Below are 19,835 nucleotides of genomic sequence, written 5' to 3'. Positions count from 1 at the left end.
ATAAATAAAAAATAATAAAAGGCAAAATCTGTAATCGATTATATAGGTCTTTAAAATATATCTAAGTGTACTAGGTTACAGTTTTCATTTTTTATATTTAAAAGATCCTCAGGTAGAGAAAAATGGATTATAGATATAACTAAACATTTTAGGATACCTCAAAATGTTACGTGATGGGTTTGTAGCTTAGTTGTTCGATTATGTCCCTTACAATTTTAAGATCAGAATGATACAAATTTCTACCTTCAATTTCTAATTTGTTTTTACAGAGAGATTCTCCCTGAGAAACAAGCAGAATTTTTTGAACCATGGGTGTACTCATTTTCATATGAATTAATTTTGCAATCTACAAGGTTGCCCCTCATCAGTGGTTTCTACAAATTGCTTTCTATTACAGTAAGAAATGCCAAGAAAATAAAATATTTCGAGGTGAGTCTTTCTTGCAGGACGTTGAATCTTGTGTTTTTTTAGGTCATGAGTATATATAAATGTATCATAAAATATGTGATTGTGGACTATGCAGTTTTAAAGTCTACTAATTTTATTCTATGTGTTTAAAAAAATTGATATGTGAATGGCAGTTAGATAGCACTCTAAAAAGCTAGCAGCATTTTTTGCCCTGATGCTCAAACACCTGGCTAATTATGTAAGATTAACAAGGCCTCTCAAAGTATGGTCCCAGGACCAGCAGCCTTGAGCATTGCTTTCTGCATCACAAACCTTGGGGGCAGGGCTCTGCTGCCCTGCTAAGCGCCACCAGGTGATTCTGGCACCCAGTGAAGTTTGAGAACAACTGGATTAGCATTCTCAATGCTCCAGTCAGTCACATGAGGAGCCCACCTGGGTAATTACAGGGTGAGATGAGGAAGAGGGAATGGACTTAGCTGTGTGCTTGGCTTCTCACTAGCTGCCAGCTTCCCTCCTCTTGTTCTGACTGGCCTGTGCCTTGAAATGTCTGCAGAGCTGATTCTGCCTCCTGTCTTCATTAGATGTTGGTAACTTGAAATGGATTCACCCCTTTGAAGACAGGCTAGGAACTACTGGATTGGGATACAGTCTCCCGATTCTTGTTCAGTGTACTAACTTGCTGTTTTATTTGACAGGGAGTTAGTCCACAGAGTCTGAAACACTCTCCTGAAGACCCAGAAAAGTATTCTTGCTTTGCTTTATTTGTGAAATTTGGCAAAGAGGTAATTTTTAAATGATTTATCTTAGTGTTATCATGAACTGTTTTTAAATGAATATCTATTGAAAAAATCCTAGTGATCATAAATAATTATTTTAAGAATTGGGGCTGGGTGCAGTGGCTCATGCCCTTAATCCCAGCACTTTGGGAGGCCGAGGTGGGAGGATCACAAGGTCAGGAGTTCGAGACCAGCCTGACCAATGTAGTGAAACCGCGTCTCTACTAAAAATACAAAAATTAGCCAGGCGTGGTGGTGCACGCCTGTAATCCCAGCTCCTCAGTAGGCTGTGAGGCTGAGGCAGGAGAACTGCTTGAACCCTGGAGGCAGAAGTTGCAGTGAGCTGAGATTGCACTACTGTACTCCAGCCTGGGTGACACAGCGAGACTCTGTCTCAAAAAAAAAGAATTGTGTCAGGTCAGGAGGCTGGGGGAGGAGAATCGCTTGAACCCGGGAGATGGAGGTTGCAGTGAGCCGAGATAGTGCCACTGCACTCCAGCCTGGGGAACAGAGCAAGACTGTGTCTCAAATAAATAAATAAATAAATAAATAAATAAATAAATAAAAATTAAAATGTGTTTGCTAAATCTAGAGCGGGAGTAAGGTCCTAAAAAAACTAATAGAGGAAGTTATTGTGCTTCAAAAGTCCCTCAGCCAGACACTTTGGTTCATGCCTGTAATCCTAGCACTTTGGGAGGCCAAGGTGGGTGGATCACTTGAGGGCAGGAGTTCAAGACCAGCCTGGCCAACATGGCGAAATCCCATCTGTACTAAAAATACAAAAAATTAGCCAGGTGTGGTTGTACGTGCCTGTAATCCCAGCTACTTGGGATGCCAAGGCAGGAGAATCGCTTGAAGGATGGCAGAGGTTGCAGTGAGCCGAGATTGCACCATGCACTCCAGCCTGGCTGACAGCACGACTCTATCTTACAAAAAAAAAAAAAAAAAAAAGTCCCTCAAGCTCTCTTAACATAATTCAGTTGAGTGATGACAACTCAAGATGAAATAGATTCTTGTTTTTCCATGTAGTAGGTATTAAGCATTTCAACAAATTAACTTTCCTGGAGGTTAGTGTGTAATTTGTAAGTGAATGTGGTCATGTCAATAAAGGCTACGTGCCAATTTTTGTATTTGAGAATAGGGCAAATACTTTTTAGTTGATTTTCAAATGTAGGCTCTATTCAGATATACATTACTGTCTTCTTTCTTGTTAAGGTGGCAGTTAAAATGAAGCAGTACAAAGATGAACTTTTGGCCTCTTGTTTGACCTTTCTTCTGTCCTTGCCACACAACATCATTGAACTCGATGTTAGAGCCTACGTTCCTGCACTGCAGGTAGGCGTTGTCTTGAACAGAGCCATCTCTTCATCGCTGTTGTGAGTCCCAGAGCACATGGAAACACCATCCTCTTGCCCTGGCAGTCCCAGCAGGCGTTTCCTCACGGGCGTGCCCGGGTCAGGGTCTGCTTCTGCCACTTACTGGCTTTGGGACTTAGACCCTTGGTGACTCTGAACTGCACTTGGAGGTCGATGTGAGAGTTAAACCTGTGTGCCTTGAAAGGCTGCGGTATACCACAGCCACAGAGACAGCTGCTTGCTTTCCTCCTGATTACCTGGACTGCACTCTCCAGCGGTGTCGGGCATCCAGCAATAAAAAGGAGTATTAATTAGAAATCACAATTACTTGGTGTTTTTTTCCTTTAAATCTTATATTTCCTGCGTTTCAGTTTAACTTGTTTGTATTAACATACAGATGGCTTTCAAACTGGGCCTGAGCTATACCCCCTTGGCAGAAGTAGGCCTGAATGCTCTAGAAGAATGGTCAATTTATATTGACAGACATGTAATGCAGCCTTATTACAAAGACATTCTCCCCTGCCTGGATGGATACCTGAAGACTTCAGCCTTGTCAGGTAAGGTTTAGAAGAATTGTGATGTGTATGGTAATTAAAATGGAAATGGAGTAACTATAATAGGTAGGACTGTATTTTTGTAACTTCTGAAATTTAAACCCAGCGTGTTCAAAATATGTTTGATTGCTATTTTTGTAATTTCCCTAAGTTATCTGACTCTAATTGTGATAAAGAAATATAGTTGAGGTATTAAAAATATTTTTCATTTACTCACTTATATATAGCTTACTAAGATTTATAAAATCTTCAAAGACAAGTACTGTCTTCAATACCTTGAAATTTTTATGGCTCCTAATACACTGCTTTGCAAAAAAAACTTGTTGAATAAATCAGTCAGGAATTAAAAACTTCAGAAAATTCAACAGTAATTTTGTATTTTTACTTTCACTAGATTTTTATTGCTTTTTAAAACATAACTGGTGAAGCACACTAATGGTAGCTAAGAATTGCGAAAAAAATGTCATCATAGAAAAAATAGGTTTGGGAAAAGAGTCAAAGAAAAAAATTATCTGCCGAGGTCAAAATATTACTAGTCAAGAGAAGAAAAAGTAGGACTTCAGAGTTGGGGTGGGGCACAGACTTAATTAAACTGGAATGAAAAGAGACATTGTCATCCGATGCAAGCAAAAAGATTCTGTTGGGAGAAAGACTGAAGTATTTGTAAGAATTTAAGCTTTACTATCTTCACAGTAGAAGTCAAGTATTAATTTATAAGGTTTTTTTCTTCATGAGGCCAAAAAAAGAAATACAGAAAAAAAATTGTGAGGTTTTACCTGTGTAAATCATTATTTTATTGTTAAATCTTATTGGCTTGGAAACATTAAGTGAAAGTTGTGTGACAGATTTCATGCACTGTGTCTGCTTTTTCTGACATCCTCAGTACATATGCAGAGTTCATGAAGAAAGAGTCACAATTTTTTTACAGATTGTAATAACAAGCATATTTTAGAGACCAAAATTACAAACTAGTTAACCTTTATAGCTTTTAAAATTCACATTTATATAAGGAGTGCCATTATTTGAGTATTCATGACAAATACATCACTTAGTAAAATGAATATATCTGATAGCATATATCTTTATAGTATTTAATTTTCTTTTTTGAGTTCTGTTAACTCATTGAAAAGTTTTAGATTAGTAAAGGAAGTTACTGTGATTGTTTTAAATGATTTGCCTGTTAAACATGTACCCTATCTAGATGATTCGATAATTGAGAAAAGCAGAAAGTAAGCAAAATTAGGTGACAAAACAAAATCTATCATGTTAGAGACAGAAGTTAGTGTTTTAATAACTTTTTTTGATGTATCAAACTTCCAGAACAATTGCAGGAACAGTAAAAAGAACTCCATGTGTTCTATCTAGATTCACCAGTTATTAAGATTTTGTACCATTTATGTTGTTGCATGTACTTTCTCTATTGTGTGTTTGTGCATGTTTTTATATTTACATGGGACATTTTTTTTGGAACCGTTTGTGAATAAGCCGAAGGTGTCATAGATCTTGAAGACTTCATTGTATATTTCTTAAGAGTGAGGACATTCTTTTACGTAACTACAGTATTATCATCAAAATCCAGAAAAATAACATGGATACATATTCTTCCAAGTAACAGTCAATAGGCACATTTTTCACTTGCCCTATTAATTTCTTTTTTTAGCTGCATTTTTCCTGGTTTAGAATTCAGTGTAGGATCATGTGTTACTTTTAGTTGTAACTCTTTAGCTTTCTTTAATGTGGGATAGTTCTTCAACCTTTCTTAGTTCTCATGACTTGACATTTTGAAGGCTGCAGGCCAGTTATTTTGTACAGTGTCCTTCTATGTGGGTTTGTCTGATGTTTCCTCTTGATGAGTTTTGGGCTGTGCCTTTTTGACAGACGCTGGGTTCTCTTCAGGACACTTGGTGCCTTTGCTGGTTGTTTCCACTGTAACCATTTGGTCAGTGTTTGCATCATCTTTTTGTGGTTGTCAGGTTACTGTTTTTCTCTCTGTGTGAGTTAGTAATTTGAGGCATTCCATGCTCCACTTTCTGGAGTGATGAGTCTTGAGGCCTTTAGGTGGTACAGAGGAAGGTAGATGCTGGGCAGGGGGAGGTCCCAGGTGCTCCCAAGGGTGTGAGGAGGTCATCCCCCATGGGGTGGCCTGGCATGGGGTTTACCCAAGCCAGATGAGGCACCCACGTGTTGGGACAGCTGTCTGGGATGTTGGGGTACAGGCAGGGTGAGAAGGGCGATGGAGGTAGTAGTTTGGTTACATACAGGAGATTGAACAAATACATAAATTCATTGAGAATAAGGGAAACTAGGTTTCTCATGTTGAAGTGAGCTACAAATACAGAAAGACAGGAAACTGGAATGGACACTGTGGAGTTGCATTGGAAGTGGGTATATCAGTGTGAACCCATGGTCCTCCGTCTCCCTCTGCCTCTCCCCAGTTATATATGTGCATTCACTTATGGATGCATCTAAATAAATGTGAAAATAGAACTGAGAGAGAGAGTGTGTGTTTGTGTGTTACATGTACTCTGGCCACTGAAGGGACCTCTAGGAGTGTGGTATCTGAATAGTAACAAGCAAACCTGGCACCCAGGTCATGGCCTCCAAATCTCATTTTCCTTTTTTTTTTATTATTATTATTATTTTGAGACAGAGTCTCACTCTGTTTCCCAGGCGGGAGAGCAGTGGTGCAATCTTGGCTCACTGAAACCTCTGCCTGCTGGGCTCAAGTGGTCCTTCCACCTCAGCCTCCCAAGTAGTTGAGACTACAGGCATGCACCACCACGCCCAGCTAATTTTTGTATTTTTAGTAGAGATGGGGGTCTCACTATGTTGACCAGACTGGTCTCGAACTCCTGACCTCAAGTCATCTGCCCACCTCGGCCTCCCAAAGTGCTGGGGTTACAGGCATGAGCTACCATGCCCAGACCCACACCTCATTTTCCATTAATGGAACCAGGACTCCTTGGTTCCAACCTGGGGCCGGGAAAATATATTATGAACTTAGAATACTGTATTTTATAGAACATCCGGAAAGTAAGGACCTGTTCAAAGCATGATGGGGGAAATGTCACAGGCAAAAGTAGTGATGACTTGAGCATCAAAATAAATAACTTTAGAAACGTTATAACCCAGGTAATCAAATAGGAAGCAGTGAGCATGTACAGATATAAATAAGTAAAATGAGTAAGTTAAAGTTTCCTAGTGGTTTTTTTTGTTTGATTGTTTGGTGTGTAATAAGTTCTTATAAACTTAGCTTAAATTAGCACCCATTGATTATTTCGTAGATTTGTAGGACACAAGTCCAAATGGGCTCAGCTGGGTTCTCTGTTAAGTCATATGACTGAATTCAAGGTGTTGGCTAGTCCAGGCTTGTTCACTCCCCATCTAGGTTGTTGGCAGGATTCAGTTCCATGTGATTGGAGGACCAAGGTTCCTGTCTCCTTGCTGACTGACGGCTGGAGCATGATTCTCAATTCCTGGAGGCCTCTGAGTGTCCTCCTAGATGGCCCCTACACCTTCACAGCCAGCATGGCACTTTTTGAAGTACCATGGTTTTAAAGTACCTCACCCAAACACGTACTAATGATTGAGAGTGAAAATAGTGATTTTACAGCATAGACACCTGGTAGAGCCCTTCTTTGCCCACTGACTAGCAGTAGGACTTGTGGGCCACACGTGCATCCTGATGTGACTTGCTGAGGGGAACTCAGTGCCACTCTGGGCCTCTTCTGTCAAAGACACATGGCCTGAATCTCCTTTTTCAGACAGTGAAGTCAGTGTAAAGCTCAGAAAATTTTTCTGGTAAGACAGTGAATCTTTGCTGTCTTGGCAGATTACATAGAATGATTTCTTGGCTGCCTACAGTGGCTCACGCCTGTAATCCCATAACTTGGGTGGATCACCTGACGTCAGGAGTTTGAGACCAGCCTGGCAAACATGGTGAAACCGTGTCTCTACTAAAAAGAAAAAAAATTAGCCTGGCATGATGGCGCACACCTGTAATCCCAGCTACTTGGGAGGCTGAGACCAGAGAATCACTTGAACCCGGGAGGCAGAGGTTGCAGTGAGCCGAGATCGCGCCGTTGCACTCCAGCCTGGGCGACAGAGCGAGACTTCATCTCAAAAAAAAAAAAAAAATGACTTCTCATGGTATAGGCAAAGTCCTTGATCAGTAAACCAAAGAAGCAAACTTTTCAAGATTAAGTGACCTTTGCTAAAAATTTAACTCATCTCATACTATCTTTTTAGGCTCAGATAGTCGCTTTCCGAGATTTGTCCTGTGTTAATGTCCTTTCATATTCTGAAACCAATTGACACAACTTTCAAACACCAGTTCCCAGGGTGTCTGGGAGATCAGAACTCTTCTCATTGAAATACAGAGATGTTATGCATGTTAACATGACCTCCAAATCAATCAATAAGTCTTTAAAACATTATTTCTGTTTCCAATATAGTAACTGCTACTAGTTCTAACCCACAAAACAAAGATTTATGGGGTCAGTCCTAATTCTGGAAAGAGATCCAGACATGAAAATGTCTGAGATTCACTGTTTTATGAGGAACTACCCTCCTTACTTAAAAATGAAAAGCAGGCTGGGTGCAGTGGCTCACACCTGTAATCCCACGTACCATTTTGACTGACCGAGGGATGAGGATCACTTAAGGCCAGGAGTTCGAGACCAGTCTGGGCAACATAAGGAGACCTTATCTTTACAATTTTTTTTTTTTTTTTTTGAGACGAAATATCGCTCTGTTACCCAGGCTGGAGTGCAGTTGCGTGATCTTGGCTCACTGCAACCTCCGCCTCCCGGGTTCAAGCAGTTCTCCTGCCTCAGCTTCCCAAGTGGCTGGGATTACAGGTGCGCACCACTGCACCTGGCTAATTTCGTTACAAAAATTTTAAAAATTAGCTGGATGTGGTGGTATACGCCTGTGGTTTCAGCTACTTGGGAGGCTGAGGTGGGAGGATTGCTCAAGCCTGGGAGGTCAAGGCTGCAATAAGTCATGATTGCACCACTGCACCATAGCCTGGGTGACAGAGTGAGACCCTTCTGAAGAAAGAAAAAAGAAAAATCAGGCTGGGTGCTGTGGCTCACACCTGTAATCCAAGAAAAATGAAAAATCAGGCTGGGTGCAGTGGCTCACGCCTGTAATCCCAGCACTTAGGGAGGCCAAGGTAGGCAGATCACGTGAAGTCATGAGTTCGAGACCAACCTGGCCAACATAGCAAAACCCTGGCTCTACTAAAAATACAAAAATTATCTGGGTGTGGTGGCACACACCTGTAATCCCAGCTACTCGGGAGGCTGAGGCAGAATTGTTTGAACCCAGGAGGTGGAGGTTGCAGTGAGTGGAGATTGTGCCACTGCACTCCAGCCTGGGTGACAGAGCAAGACTCTGTCTCAAAAAGAAAATCAAAAGCATGCATGCAATTGTATTTCTGTACTATTCTTCTAATATAGCCACACAACCACTTGTTAATTATATAATTACTAAACTCATGTTTCATGTAGAAAACTGGAGTGGGAAATTGAGAATTGCCTTACACACCAGCAGTATGTCAGACTCATGGAGCTCACAGATACCACTGTCTGCAGCCCCCCAAGAGACAGCATGCACGTGCCTGTTAGCATGACCCAAAGCTCCTACCTTCAATGGCCTATAAAAGCAAAAAGGAAAAGCACATAAACACAAAAATTGTGCCTTTTCATCAGTATTTCAGTATTCTATTAATATTTTCCTTAGAAATTATCAAAGTACCCAACCATCCAAAGTATCCATTAACTCAGTCAGTCCAAGGTTGCAAATTGCCTAAAGATAATAGAGATTATCTTCCAGTTGGCATGCTGCACAGCGTAATTACTTGGGAAATAAAAAGTTTACCCAGATAATGATTCAATTTAGTTGGACATAAACTTATTACATTTTTCATTTTTTTTTTTTTTTTGAGATGGAGTCTTGCTCTGTCGCCCAGGCTGGAGCGCAGTGGCGTGATCTTGGCTCACTGCAAGCTCCACCTCCTGGGGTCACGCCATTCTCCTGCCGCAGCCTCCCGAGTAGCTGGGAATACAGGTGCCCGCCACCACACCTGGCTAATTTTTTTGTATTTTTAGTAGAGATGGGGGTTTCACCATGTTATCCAGGATGGTCTAGATCTCCTGACCTCGTGATCCGCCCCAATCGGCCTCCTAAAGTGCTGGGATTACAGGCGTGAGCCAACCGTGCCCAGCCACATTTTTCATAATCTTAAAAGTTGTATGGGACTGTTTCAGATGTTGAAAAATTTCTGGAGATGGATGTGGTGATGGTTGCACAACATTGTGAATGTAATTAATGCCACTCAATTATATACCTAAAAATGGTTAAAAGAGTACATTTCATGTTATGTATATTACACCACAGTTTTAAAAAACGTTATGAGAAGTAATGTTAGCTTATTAGCCGGAATAACTATAGGGAAAACAAACACAAGTAGAATAAAGTGCATGTTCGTATTATATTTAATACTGATAGATAAAATTCATTTATTTAAACCAAAATATTAAACTTGTCTCTTTACCACAGATGCGCCTTAATTATGTGAATATTCCTAAATGATCCCAAATTGTTTTCTGTACGATTTTTAAAATCTAGCACATTTAAAACACTGTTAGTTCAACTTCCTTATTTTTGGAGAATTTTAGGAATACTCAATTTACATATCTGTATAAATCAGGACAGAGCTCCTTTAAGAGACTTTATAATCTAATTTATCAATACCCCCCAAATACAGGAGAACATTATACACAAAATTAGATATAGGCCTTTGTTAATTATAGACACATACTTGCAAAGACACATAGAGAGCTTAGTAAATAGTTTCAGTTCTGCAATTTGAGCCAAAAACCAGGAGATACAGACATTGCCGAGACCAGCTCGGTCATGGAGTCCCTAACCCAGCAGCGCTAGAGGAATTAAAGACACACACACAGAAATATAGAGTGTGGAGTGGTGAATCAGGGGGCTGACAGCCTTCAGAGCTGAGAGCCAGGAACAGAGATTTACCCACATATTTATTGACAGCAAGCCAGTGATAAGCATCGTTTCTATAGAGTATAGATTAACTAAAACGGGAAACAAAGGGATGGGCTGAAACAAAGGGATGGGCTCTGGCTAGTTATCTGTAGCAGGAGCATGTCCTTAAGGCACAGATGGCTCATGCTATTGTTTGTGGTTCAGGAACGCCTTAAGTTATTTTCTGCCCTGGGTGGGTCAGGTGTTCCTTGCCCTCATTCTAATAAACCCACAACTTTCAGCGTGGACATCATGGCCATCATGAACATGTCGCAGTGCTGCAGAGATTTTGTTTATGGCCAGATTTGGGGGCCTGTTCCCAACAGACGTAGAAAATGATGAATAGTCCAGATATCAAATATCTGTTTTTTCCAGTGAACTAAAAATTCTTAACTTATTGGAGCTCAAAAAAAAAACCACTGAAAACTGGATTCTCTTATTATCTCTGGCCCATCAGAGAGTAGAACTCTTTAACATCTTATAGAAAGGAAAAGAACTAGCTAGAGAGAGCAGAGCTAAGATCCCACTGCCAGGGATTCATTCTGGAACCAAGAGAAGACTTGCTGGAGTTAAACCACCGGCAGGTGCCCTCCCGCGGCGCAGCTCACCTGGCCGTGTCAGTGAATGCACTGGACATCTCAGAACTTTTGGAAATGACTTTATAGTTGTAGAACTATGACTCTGCAGAGAGAAAATGAACATGTGTCAAAGTTTAATTCAGCAGTTAATAAAGGAAATAGTAAAATGTTACAACTGGTTCCCATAACCTGAGTCTAATCATGAGAAAACATTAGACAAATGCATATGGAGAGACCACGTATGAAATTACTGGCATATGATTTTTTAAATGTCCAAATTATGAAATGCAAGGTAATACTGAAGAACAGCTTCAGTCTAAAAGAGACTAAAGAGATAGGTCAACTAAGTGCAATATGCTGTCCTGAATTAAAAACATTCTTAGGTGAATGCTGAACTCGGGAGTGGTGCTGAGGAGTGAATGTTGGTAATCTGGTTTGGATGGTTGTGTGGCAGTTGTATGGGAGACTGTCCTTGTGGAAAACACATTGAAGCATTCGGGGCAGTGGGGTGTTGAGTCGGTCACTTACTCTCAGTGCTTCAGGAAAGAAGTTATATACTCTCCATCCTCTGTAAGTTTATGATTGCTTAAAAAAAAAAGGAATTTATTCGGGGTACTTCAACACTGTAAATAGTCTTGTTCCTCATCAAGCTCACCATAATAGTTTTAGTATCCACTGACTATTCTTCTGAATCAGGTATTACTTTGATGGTTGCAAAATGGTGATTTTCTACCCCCATCATTTCTTTCATCCTAGTTGATGTTCTACTGCAAGAAACAATTTTCCCCATTATTTATTTATCTGTATTAGTAAGATTTGTGGATTCTTATTTTTTCAGTGGGTCTAATCTTTTGCCATCATGATTGGTTTTGAAGCCCACATTGTCCCAGATTTGGCCCGAGTGTGATGCGTGGGAGCCACTCCTGCTCCACGAGATGATTCATGCTCTTCTCGACCCTGGAGTCAGACACTTCCCAAGGAGCCATGTTCCTTTTGGCAGACAGTGATGTTTAAAAGCAACCACCATTTATATTTTTTGTTTTAGAAACTTAATTTTTTTAAATCGTAATTTAGGATTTTAATGTTTCTATTTGACAATATAGTTTGTTGCCTCTAATGTACATTAAATGAATGAATAAATGCTATTTTAAATTTATTTTCGTTTACTATTGATAGATGAGACCAAGAATAACTGGGAAGTGTCAGCTCTTTCTCGGGCTGCCCAGAAAGGATTTAATAAAGTGGTGTTAAAGCATCTGAAGAAGACAAAGAACCTTTCATCAGTAAGAAGTCCTTTGTATTTTCTGTACCTTACATAATGCAGAGATCAGATTCTAACACTTGTGAAAAGTAAAAATCTTCATTTAAAATGTTAGTTGTTTTTGTATACAAAGTAGAGTACAATATAAAAATAATTTTAATATATTGGCCAGGCATGGTGGCGCACACCTGTAATCCCAGCACTTTAGGAGGGTGAGGTGGGTGGATCGCTTGAGCTCAGCCTGGGCAACATAGGAAGACCCTGTCTCTATTAAAAAATACAAAAAATTAGCTGGGTGTGGTGGCGCATGCCTGTGGCCCCAGCTACTTGGGAGGCTGTGGTGGGAGAATCACCTGTGCCCAGGAAGTTGAGGCTGTAGTGAGCAAGATCACACCACTGCACTCCAGCCTGGGCAATGGGAGTGGCCTGACAAAAAAAATTAATATATTTTTAGCTATGAAAATATAAACTATATTAACTGTTTTGTTTATTTTTTTGGTCTTGTTTTTCTGTTCATCCCTGCCCTCAAATGTATTTAGTGGATAATAAAAGGTAAACTGGTTCATATTAAATAAGCAAGTCAGAATACTGATACCAGGGATATGTAAGACTTTCATTTATGCTTAGATCTTAAATATGTCATATTATCAGGTTCAGTTTGTTTCAGTTTTCTTTTTTGTTCTTTTATGGCTTTTTGGTGATAATTCCTTGGGGCAAGTTTTCTCGAGATGAGCCATACGATGTGATAGTAAAATATGACGTAAATAGAGAAAATTGAGTTAGAATAGGGAAAATAGCTATTTTTGGAATGAAGTAAGAATTAAAATTTGAAAAACTTTTAACATCTAAAACTGATAATGCAAACTCTAGGGTCAGTTCTTCTCACCTCATTATTTTGGGCATCTTTTGATTGAGAGACTAGAATGAAACTAGAAATGGCGGCATAAAAGTTTTTATAATTTTATGGCACAGCAGGATAAAATAAATATATCTCTGGTTTTACAAATAAAATTTCTTTTTTTCTTATCGATTTAATTTTTTTTTGAGGCAGGATCTCATGTTGTCACCCAGGGTGGAGTGCATTGGTGTGATCTCAGCTCACTGCAGCTTCAACCTCCCAGGCTCAAGTGATCCTCCAGCCTCAGCCACCCGAGTAGCTGGGACCACAGGCATGTGCCACTATGCCCAGCTAATTTTTGTATTTTTCGTAGAGATGGGTTTTGCATTGTTGCCCAGGCTGGTCTTGAACTCCTGGGGTTAAGCAATCTGCCCACCTCAGCCTCTCAAATGCTGGGATTACAGATGTGTGCCACTGTGCTTTGCCAAAATTTTTGTACAGATACACAATGCCTGTTCCTTAGCACTATGGTTCTCTAACTGTGATCCCTGGGGGATCCAGGGTGCAAGGCCAAAGCTATTTTTAATCCGTTAATTTGCACCATGGTATTATGATGGAGAACACTGTTGATTCTCTAACGTTGACTCTGAGCACAGATTTTTAAAAATACTCCGTGTGTGAGGCAGGAGGTGCACCTGAAGCAGGCCTGCGTAGAAAAGTGTGACAGCTGTCTGGAGAAAAAGCACTGTGTGGTGCTTTTAACTGGGAGCTGAAGTAGCCACTGCTTTGTGGACACAATTTTTATTGAAATGACAACTGAAAGGCACACTGAGGTTATTCATAGGTGGATATATGCAGACATTTTCTCTAAAATGAACCGAGCCTGCCACTTTGAGGAAAACTTCTGAAAATCTGTTGCCAATGATAAAATTTAAGCTTTTAAGTGAACTGTAAAATTTTGGAGAACTTGTAACTATTGCAGTAAGTTTGATAGCTTCTCATTACTTAAAGATTTTTTTTTTTAAATTTTGAGATGGAGTCTCGCTACGTTGCCCAGGCTGGAGTGCTCACTGCAACCTCCACCTCCTGGGTTCAAGCGATTCTCCTGCCTCAGCCTTCTGAGGAGCTGGGATTACAGGTGCGTGCCACCACGCCTGGCTAATTGTTTTATTTTTAGTAGAGATGGGCTTTCACCATGTTGGTGAAAGGCTGGTCTCGAACTCCTGACCTCGTGATCTGCCCACCTTGGCCTCCCAAAATGCTGGGATATAGGTGTGAGCCACTGCGCCCAGCCTAAGATTTTTTTTCTAATAAGATTGGTGGTGATATTTGCTTATGTGATTTTTTGCATATATAATGAAATGTGTCAACATTTGGAATATCTGCACAATCCAGTGAACCAGTATTTTCAGATGAGGAATACATGATGTTTCCAAATTATACATGGATGAAAAATCCACTCAAAGTGCAAGATCAGCCACTGGATTTTAACATAGTAGAGTACGTAGAGTTCATGATAAGAATTCAGATTCGACATTGTAACCTTTAAGAAACTATCGCTGGTTCAGTTTTGGTGTAATATCAAAGAAGAATAACTACAGTTAGCTAAAAAGACTATTTAAAATTTCTTGCCTGGTTTTCCAACTGCAATATCGGTGTGAGGACCAAACTGTCTCCCAGTGAGCTACACTGTAAACGGATCTGCACTACTGTGGAATGGCCACTTTGCCCAGAGTTTTCATTTGTTTGAAAAATATAGTTACTTTTTATAACATGTAATGGGTTTTGTAGTTTAACTGTTTACATAGTTTCTGTGTTTCAATTTCTAATGTCATTAATACTGATAAACAGGACCTACATAAAACAGCTCTTTGGGGGTCCTTGATATTTCTTAAGAGTGGAAAGGATCCTGCCAAAAAGTTTGGAACTGCGGTTCTAGGAAATGGACATCCTAGTGGGTGGCAAAGAGTTTTTTCCTATGTCTTCTATTTAATCTTTAACCCATTTGTAATCACATATATACAATTGTTCAAATTTACAGAACGAAGCAATATCCTTAGAAGAAATAAGAATTAGAGTAGTACAAATGCTTGGATCTCTAGGAGGACAAATAAACAAAAATCTTCTGACAGGTAAACTTCTTTTAAAATAAATAACCTCTGTAGATATATTTGTGCTTTTATTTGGATGTATCCAGGTCATAATATATTCTGAATATTTGCTCCTATATGTGATTTATATATTTCTAAATAAGATTATAAAGAATAATATCTTGCCTAATGGTTTGACTGTATCCGTAAAATTGGAATAATTCAGTATACTGGTAGAACATATGTTCTAGCTTGACTTGTTAAGCATGTTATCCAGTTTGAAACAATGTAATTTGATACTCTTTTCCATATTAGTGTCGGGAATTCCAAGTTAATCTCTTTGAGATCCAATATTGTTAATGTTTTGATATTTTTAGAAATTTTTACAAATGAGAATTACCATTTTTGATTAGTAGGCTGCGTGTGGTGGCTCACGCCTATAATTCCAGCACTTTGGGAGGCTGAGGTGGGAAGATTGCCTGCGCTCAGGAGTTTGAGACTAGCTTGGGCAACAACATGGCAAGAAGCTGTCTCTATTATTTTAATTTAAAAGAATCCGCTTTTTTTTTTTTTTTCCCTCGCTCTGTTGCCCAAGCTGGAATGCAGTGGCACAATCTTGGCTCACTGCAACCTCCGCCTCCCAGGTTCAAGCGATTCTCCTGCCTCAGGCTCCTGAATAGCTGGGATTACAGACAGACGCCACCATGCCTGGCTAATTTTTTGTATTTTTAGTAGAGATGGGGTTTCACCATGTTGGCCAGGCTGGTCTTCAACTCCTGACCTCAGGTGATCCACCAGCCTCGGCCTCCCAAAGTGCTGGGATCACTGGTGTGAGCTACCATGCCCCACTGTGCCTGGCCAAAAGTCTACATTTTTGATTAGTAAAAATTCCTCTGTATTTTTACTTTTGAAATTTGGTGTTAAATATACCAGTGACTTTTGGTTATTTAGGGAGTTAGAGCCTGTATTTGGAAAGTGTTTTAAAGAGATTTTTTTTTTAAGTAAAAATTTTGTTCATTGACTTTCTTCTACAAAATACTTTAAGTAACTCTTACTGAATTTGGATATTAAACATTTGAGACTATTAGGCTTGTTTAAAAGTAATTTTACTTTAAATTAAATCGAGTGATTTCTGATGTTGTAATTACATATCTGAGGCAAAAGAAAAGGGAAAGATGAATGAAGTGCTTCACTTTAATAGAATGTAGAACAGCTGGCATTAGAAATGTTTTGATTTGTGAATAATTCTGACACTAATAAAAAGAAAAAAAGTGTTTCATTCTTCTTAAATCTTTTCTAACAGTCACGTCCTCAGATGAGATGATGAAGAGCTATGTGGCCTGGGACAGAGAGAAGCGGCTGAGCTTTGCAGTGCCCTTTAGAGAGATGAAACCTGTCATTTTCCTGGACGTGTTCCTGCCTCGAGTCACAGAATTAGCGCTCACAGCCAGTGACAGACAAACTAAAGTACTTCTATTTTTCATTTCACCCATTATTTAGAGCCTATTGCTTTAAAAATACATATTGCTTAGGATATAGAGAACACGTTTCAGCCATTCCAATATTAGTAATTTTGTATTTTCTGTAATATAGTAATTAGAAAACTACTTACTTATTAGAAGTCAGTGTCATTGATAAATGTAAGTTAAGTATAAATCATCTTAATAGGTAATTGGGCTGGGCATGGTGGCTCATGCCTGTAATCCCAGCACTTTGGGAGGCCGAGGCAGGCAGATCACTTGAGGTCAGGAGTTTGAGACCAGCCTGGCCAACATGGTAAAACCTGATCTTTACTAAAAATACAAAAATTAGGTGTGCTTGCATGCGAGTGTAGTCTCAGCTACTCGGTAGGCTGAGGCAGGAGAATCGTTTGAACCTGGGAGGCAGTGGTTGCAGCAAGCCGAGATTACACCACTGGATTCCAGCCTGGGAGACAGAGCGAGACTCCGTCTCAAAAAAAAAAAAAAAAAAAAATTGCCTTTCAAAACGTTAATATACCAAAAGCTCTTCATTATATAAAATGGAACATAAAGGGCATTTGAGAGTGATATTCGGGCTATGCTTGGTTATCCCCTTAACTCTGGGAGATTAGAAACAGATAATCTCAAATTTTCATACAGGCATAGCATACCTTGGTGATACTGCAGGTTCAGCTCCAGACCAAAGCAATAAAGTTAATATCTCAGTGTAGCAAATCACACTAGTTTTTTGGTTTTTCAGTACATGTAAAAGTTATGTTTACACTATACTCTGGTCTATTTAGTGTGCAATAGCATTAGAACTTCATATACATACTTTAAAATGCTTTATTGCTTAAAAATGCTAACAAAGTGAGCACATGCTGTTGGAAGAATTGAGCCAATAGAATTTCTCAATGCAGGGTTGCCACAGACCTTCAATTTGTTAAAAAACACATTGTGTCCAAAGCTCCATAAAATGAGGTATGCGTGTATTAATTTGTAAATTTTCTATAGTGCTTCAAAAAATATTTTTACTTAAAGTGATAGTTGAAAATGTGCTAACAGATGAAGCAAAGTTATATAGTTCTTTAATATGGCAACAGTGAAATATACTTCCCAGTTTCTAAAGCTTTTACATTTTAATTCTTTGTTCTTGGATAAAAAAGCAAAGTGAACAGAATCATTAGTTTTATACAACAAGAAATGTTAATTCCAGTTAATTTATATTTGGGTTACATGATAGTTATGTGCAATGAAATTTTTCTTCTTAAAGGCTAAATTGAGTGACATTTCAAATATTCTCTTGTCATCAACGTGATAACTTAAACATTGCTGACCTCCTGGTCTATTTTAGGTTGCAGCCTGTGAACTTTTACATAGCATGGTTATGTTTATGTTGGGCAAAGCCACGCAGATGCCAGAAGGGGGACAGGGAGCCCCACCCATGTACCAGCTCTATAAGCGGACGTTTCCTGTGCTGCTTCGACTTGCGTGTGATGTTGATCAGGTAAGGGCTTTGAATCTGAAATAGCTGTAAAATTTCTAAAAGTTTGGTTTGTCTAATTCAGTGGTCAGCAGAGCAGTGGAATTACCTGGAGATGGTTAGGAATGATACTGCTCCCTGACTGCTACCCCAGGTGCTCTGGTTTAATTGGTCATGGGCATGACCTGGGCACCAGGACTTCTAAAAGCTCTCCCCTCCACTTTCAGTGTGTCTCGGAGTTTGGGAATCGCTGTTGTAGTTAAAAGTTACTGAGAGTCCAGGCATCTAAAGGTGAATTAGCTGTCACCCTTCTCATGGACAAACATAGTCTTTCACAGAGGGAAGAAGAGAGAAATAACCATGGGCCGGGCGCGGTGGCTCACATCTGTAATCCCAGCACTTTGGGAGGCTGAGGTAGGCGGATGACCTGAGGTCAGGAGTTGAAGACCAGCCTGGCCAACGTGATAAAACCCCCGTCTCTACTAAAAATACAAAACTTACCTAGGCGTGGTGGTGCGCATCTGTAATCCCAGCTACTTGAGAGGCTGAGGCATGAGAATCACTTGAACCCAGGAGGTGGAGATTGCAGTGCTCTGAGATCACGCCACTGCACTCTAGTTTGGGAGACAGAGTGAGACTCATTCTCAAAAATAAATAAATAAATAAATAAAAAATAACTATGGCTGGCAAGTGGCCTATACTGTGACTTTATGGACAAATCCTTCACTGCTGCCATGAAGCAGAAAAAGGTAAGAAATCTTCTCAGTTCATTTTATGAATCTAGCATGACCTGGATATCAGGGTACACACTTAAAAAAGAAAATGAAATGCAAAACTCATTCATAATGCAGCTGGAAAATTCTGCAGTATACATGAGTGGATATAGTCCAGCAGTATGTTCAGATGCACTGTGATTAAATAGAGCTCATAGTGAAAACTGGAAACTTACCACAGAAGTAGATTTAACGTAGCAATGAACCTCTCCATGGAAGCCTGGAAGGCATTTGGCAGCTCCTGATAAACTAGGAGTAGTTTCACATGATGTTTAATGTGATAGAATGTCTGCCTGAATCTTGCAGCCAGGTCATCCTCTGTGTGAAGCACTGACACTCCCTTGTGCTTCCACCCAGCATGGGAGCATGGCCTGTTTCTGGGAGTGATCAGTGCTTTACTTGGAGTTAGTTAAACTCTGCATGGACAGAGCTTGGTGTTCCTTGCTCCCTCTCCAGCATCTACCCCAGCACTTGGCACTTAGCAATCAAAAGACACTTGTCAGCGGGCCAGTAAGGCTAGGATATCAGCCCCACTAACTATTTGGGAGATTCTATTCAATACTGTAAGATAAGAAAATCATAGAAGGACTATTAAGAAGGAGAAAAGATTATTATAATTGTTTTCAAAATCTGGAAGGCCCAAGAGTAAGCATATCAGCTGATAAACTCTAAGAATTAATAAAGGAAAAAGCTGATGAATTATAAACACATAATTCTCATATATCTTTTTTCATATATTATTCTCATATATTTCATATATTACTATTGACCACTTGGAAAATATGTCTATAAACATCTTATTCATAACAGCATCAAAAAAAAATGTCTAGGAATAAACTTCAATGTGCCAGGCAAACATATTTTATGACTATAGAAGATGAATAGCTTATGTACCTGAGGTAGAAGTCATTATTGAAAAAAAACGTCAAGTTTCCCCAAATCAATTGATAACTCTGGTGTAATTCCAGTAAAAAATCCAGAATTAATTTTATTTTTGAACTTAAAAGAATAATCTGAAGGAGTAATTGCTTGAGCCTAATAAGCAAGACACATTTTGAAAGGGTTGCACGCTGGAGGGAGTCTTGTGTAGTAGATGTTGAAAAGTGGCCTTATGGAGTATAAGAGGCTGAACCAGCGCACAGATGGCTCAGTGGGAGAGCTAGGTGCTGGGAAGTGGCCCCTTGTGTGTATATGAAAATTGTGTCT

At 39.6% G+C, this 19,835-nt stretch overlaps 1 protein-coding gene across 5 annotated transcripts in view; it reads left to right on the top strand.

Annotated features, from left to right (window-relative positions):
• Nucleotides 1-19,835, top strand: part of PRKDC (protein kinase, DNA-activated, catalytic subunit) — a 186,403-nt gene that overhangs the window by 29,568 nt on the left and 137,000 nt on the right. For all 5 annotated transcript variants that reach the window (XR_010159536.1, XM_519750.9, XM_001147162.8 and 2 more), the window contains exons 18-25: nucleotides 270-429; nucleotides 1,104-1,190; nucleotides 2,400-2,519; nucleotides 2,937-3,096; nucleotides 11,901-12,007; nucleotides 14,865-14,955; nucleotides 16,217-16,380; nucleotides 17,728-17,880. Coding sequence is in view for 4 of the 5 variants with exons in the window: in XM_519750.9 (XP_519750.6) it covers nucleotides 270-429; nucleotides 1,104-1,190; nucleotides 2,400-2,519; nucleotides 2,937-3,096; nucleotides 11,901-12,007; nucleotides 14,865-14,955; nucleotides 16,217-16,380; nucleotides 17,728-17,880 (1,042 nt within the window). In the remaining variant the exon portion in view is untranslated. The remainder of the gene's footprint in view (nucleotides 1-269; nucleotides 430-1,103; nucleotides 1,191-2,399; nucleotides 2,520-2,936; nucleotides 3,097-11,900; nucleotides 12,008-14,864; nucleotides 14,956-16,216; nucleotides 16,381-17,727; nucleotides 17,881-19,835) is intronic.

The sequence above is a fragment of the Pan troglodytes genome, chromosome 7 (genome assembly GCF_028858775.2).
Source record: "Pan troglodytes isolate AG18354 chromosome 7, NHGRI_mPanTro3-v2.0_pri, whole genome shotgun sequence".
NCBI classification, from domain to species: Eukaryota; Metazoa; Chordata; class Mammalia; order Primates; family Hominidae; genus Pan; species Pan troglodytes.
This window is presented reverse-complemented; position numbering and strand designations above follow the sequence as displayed.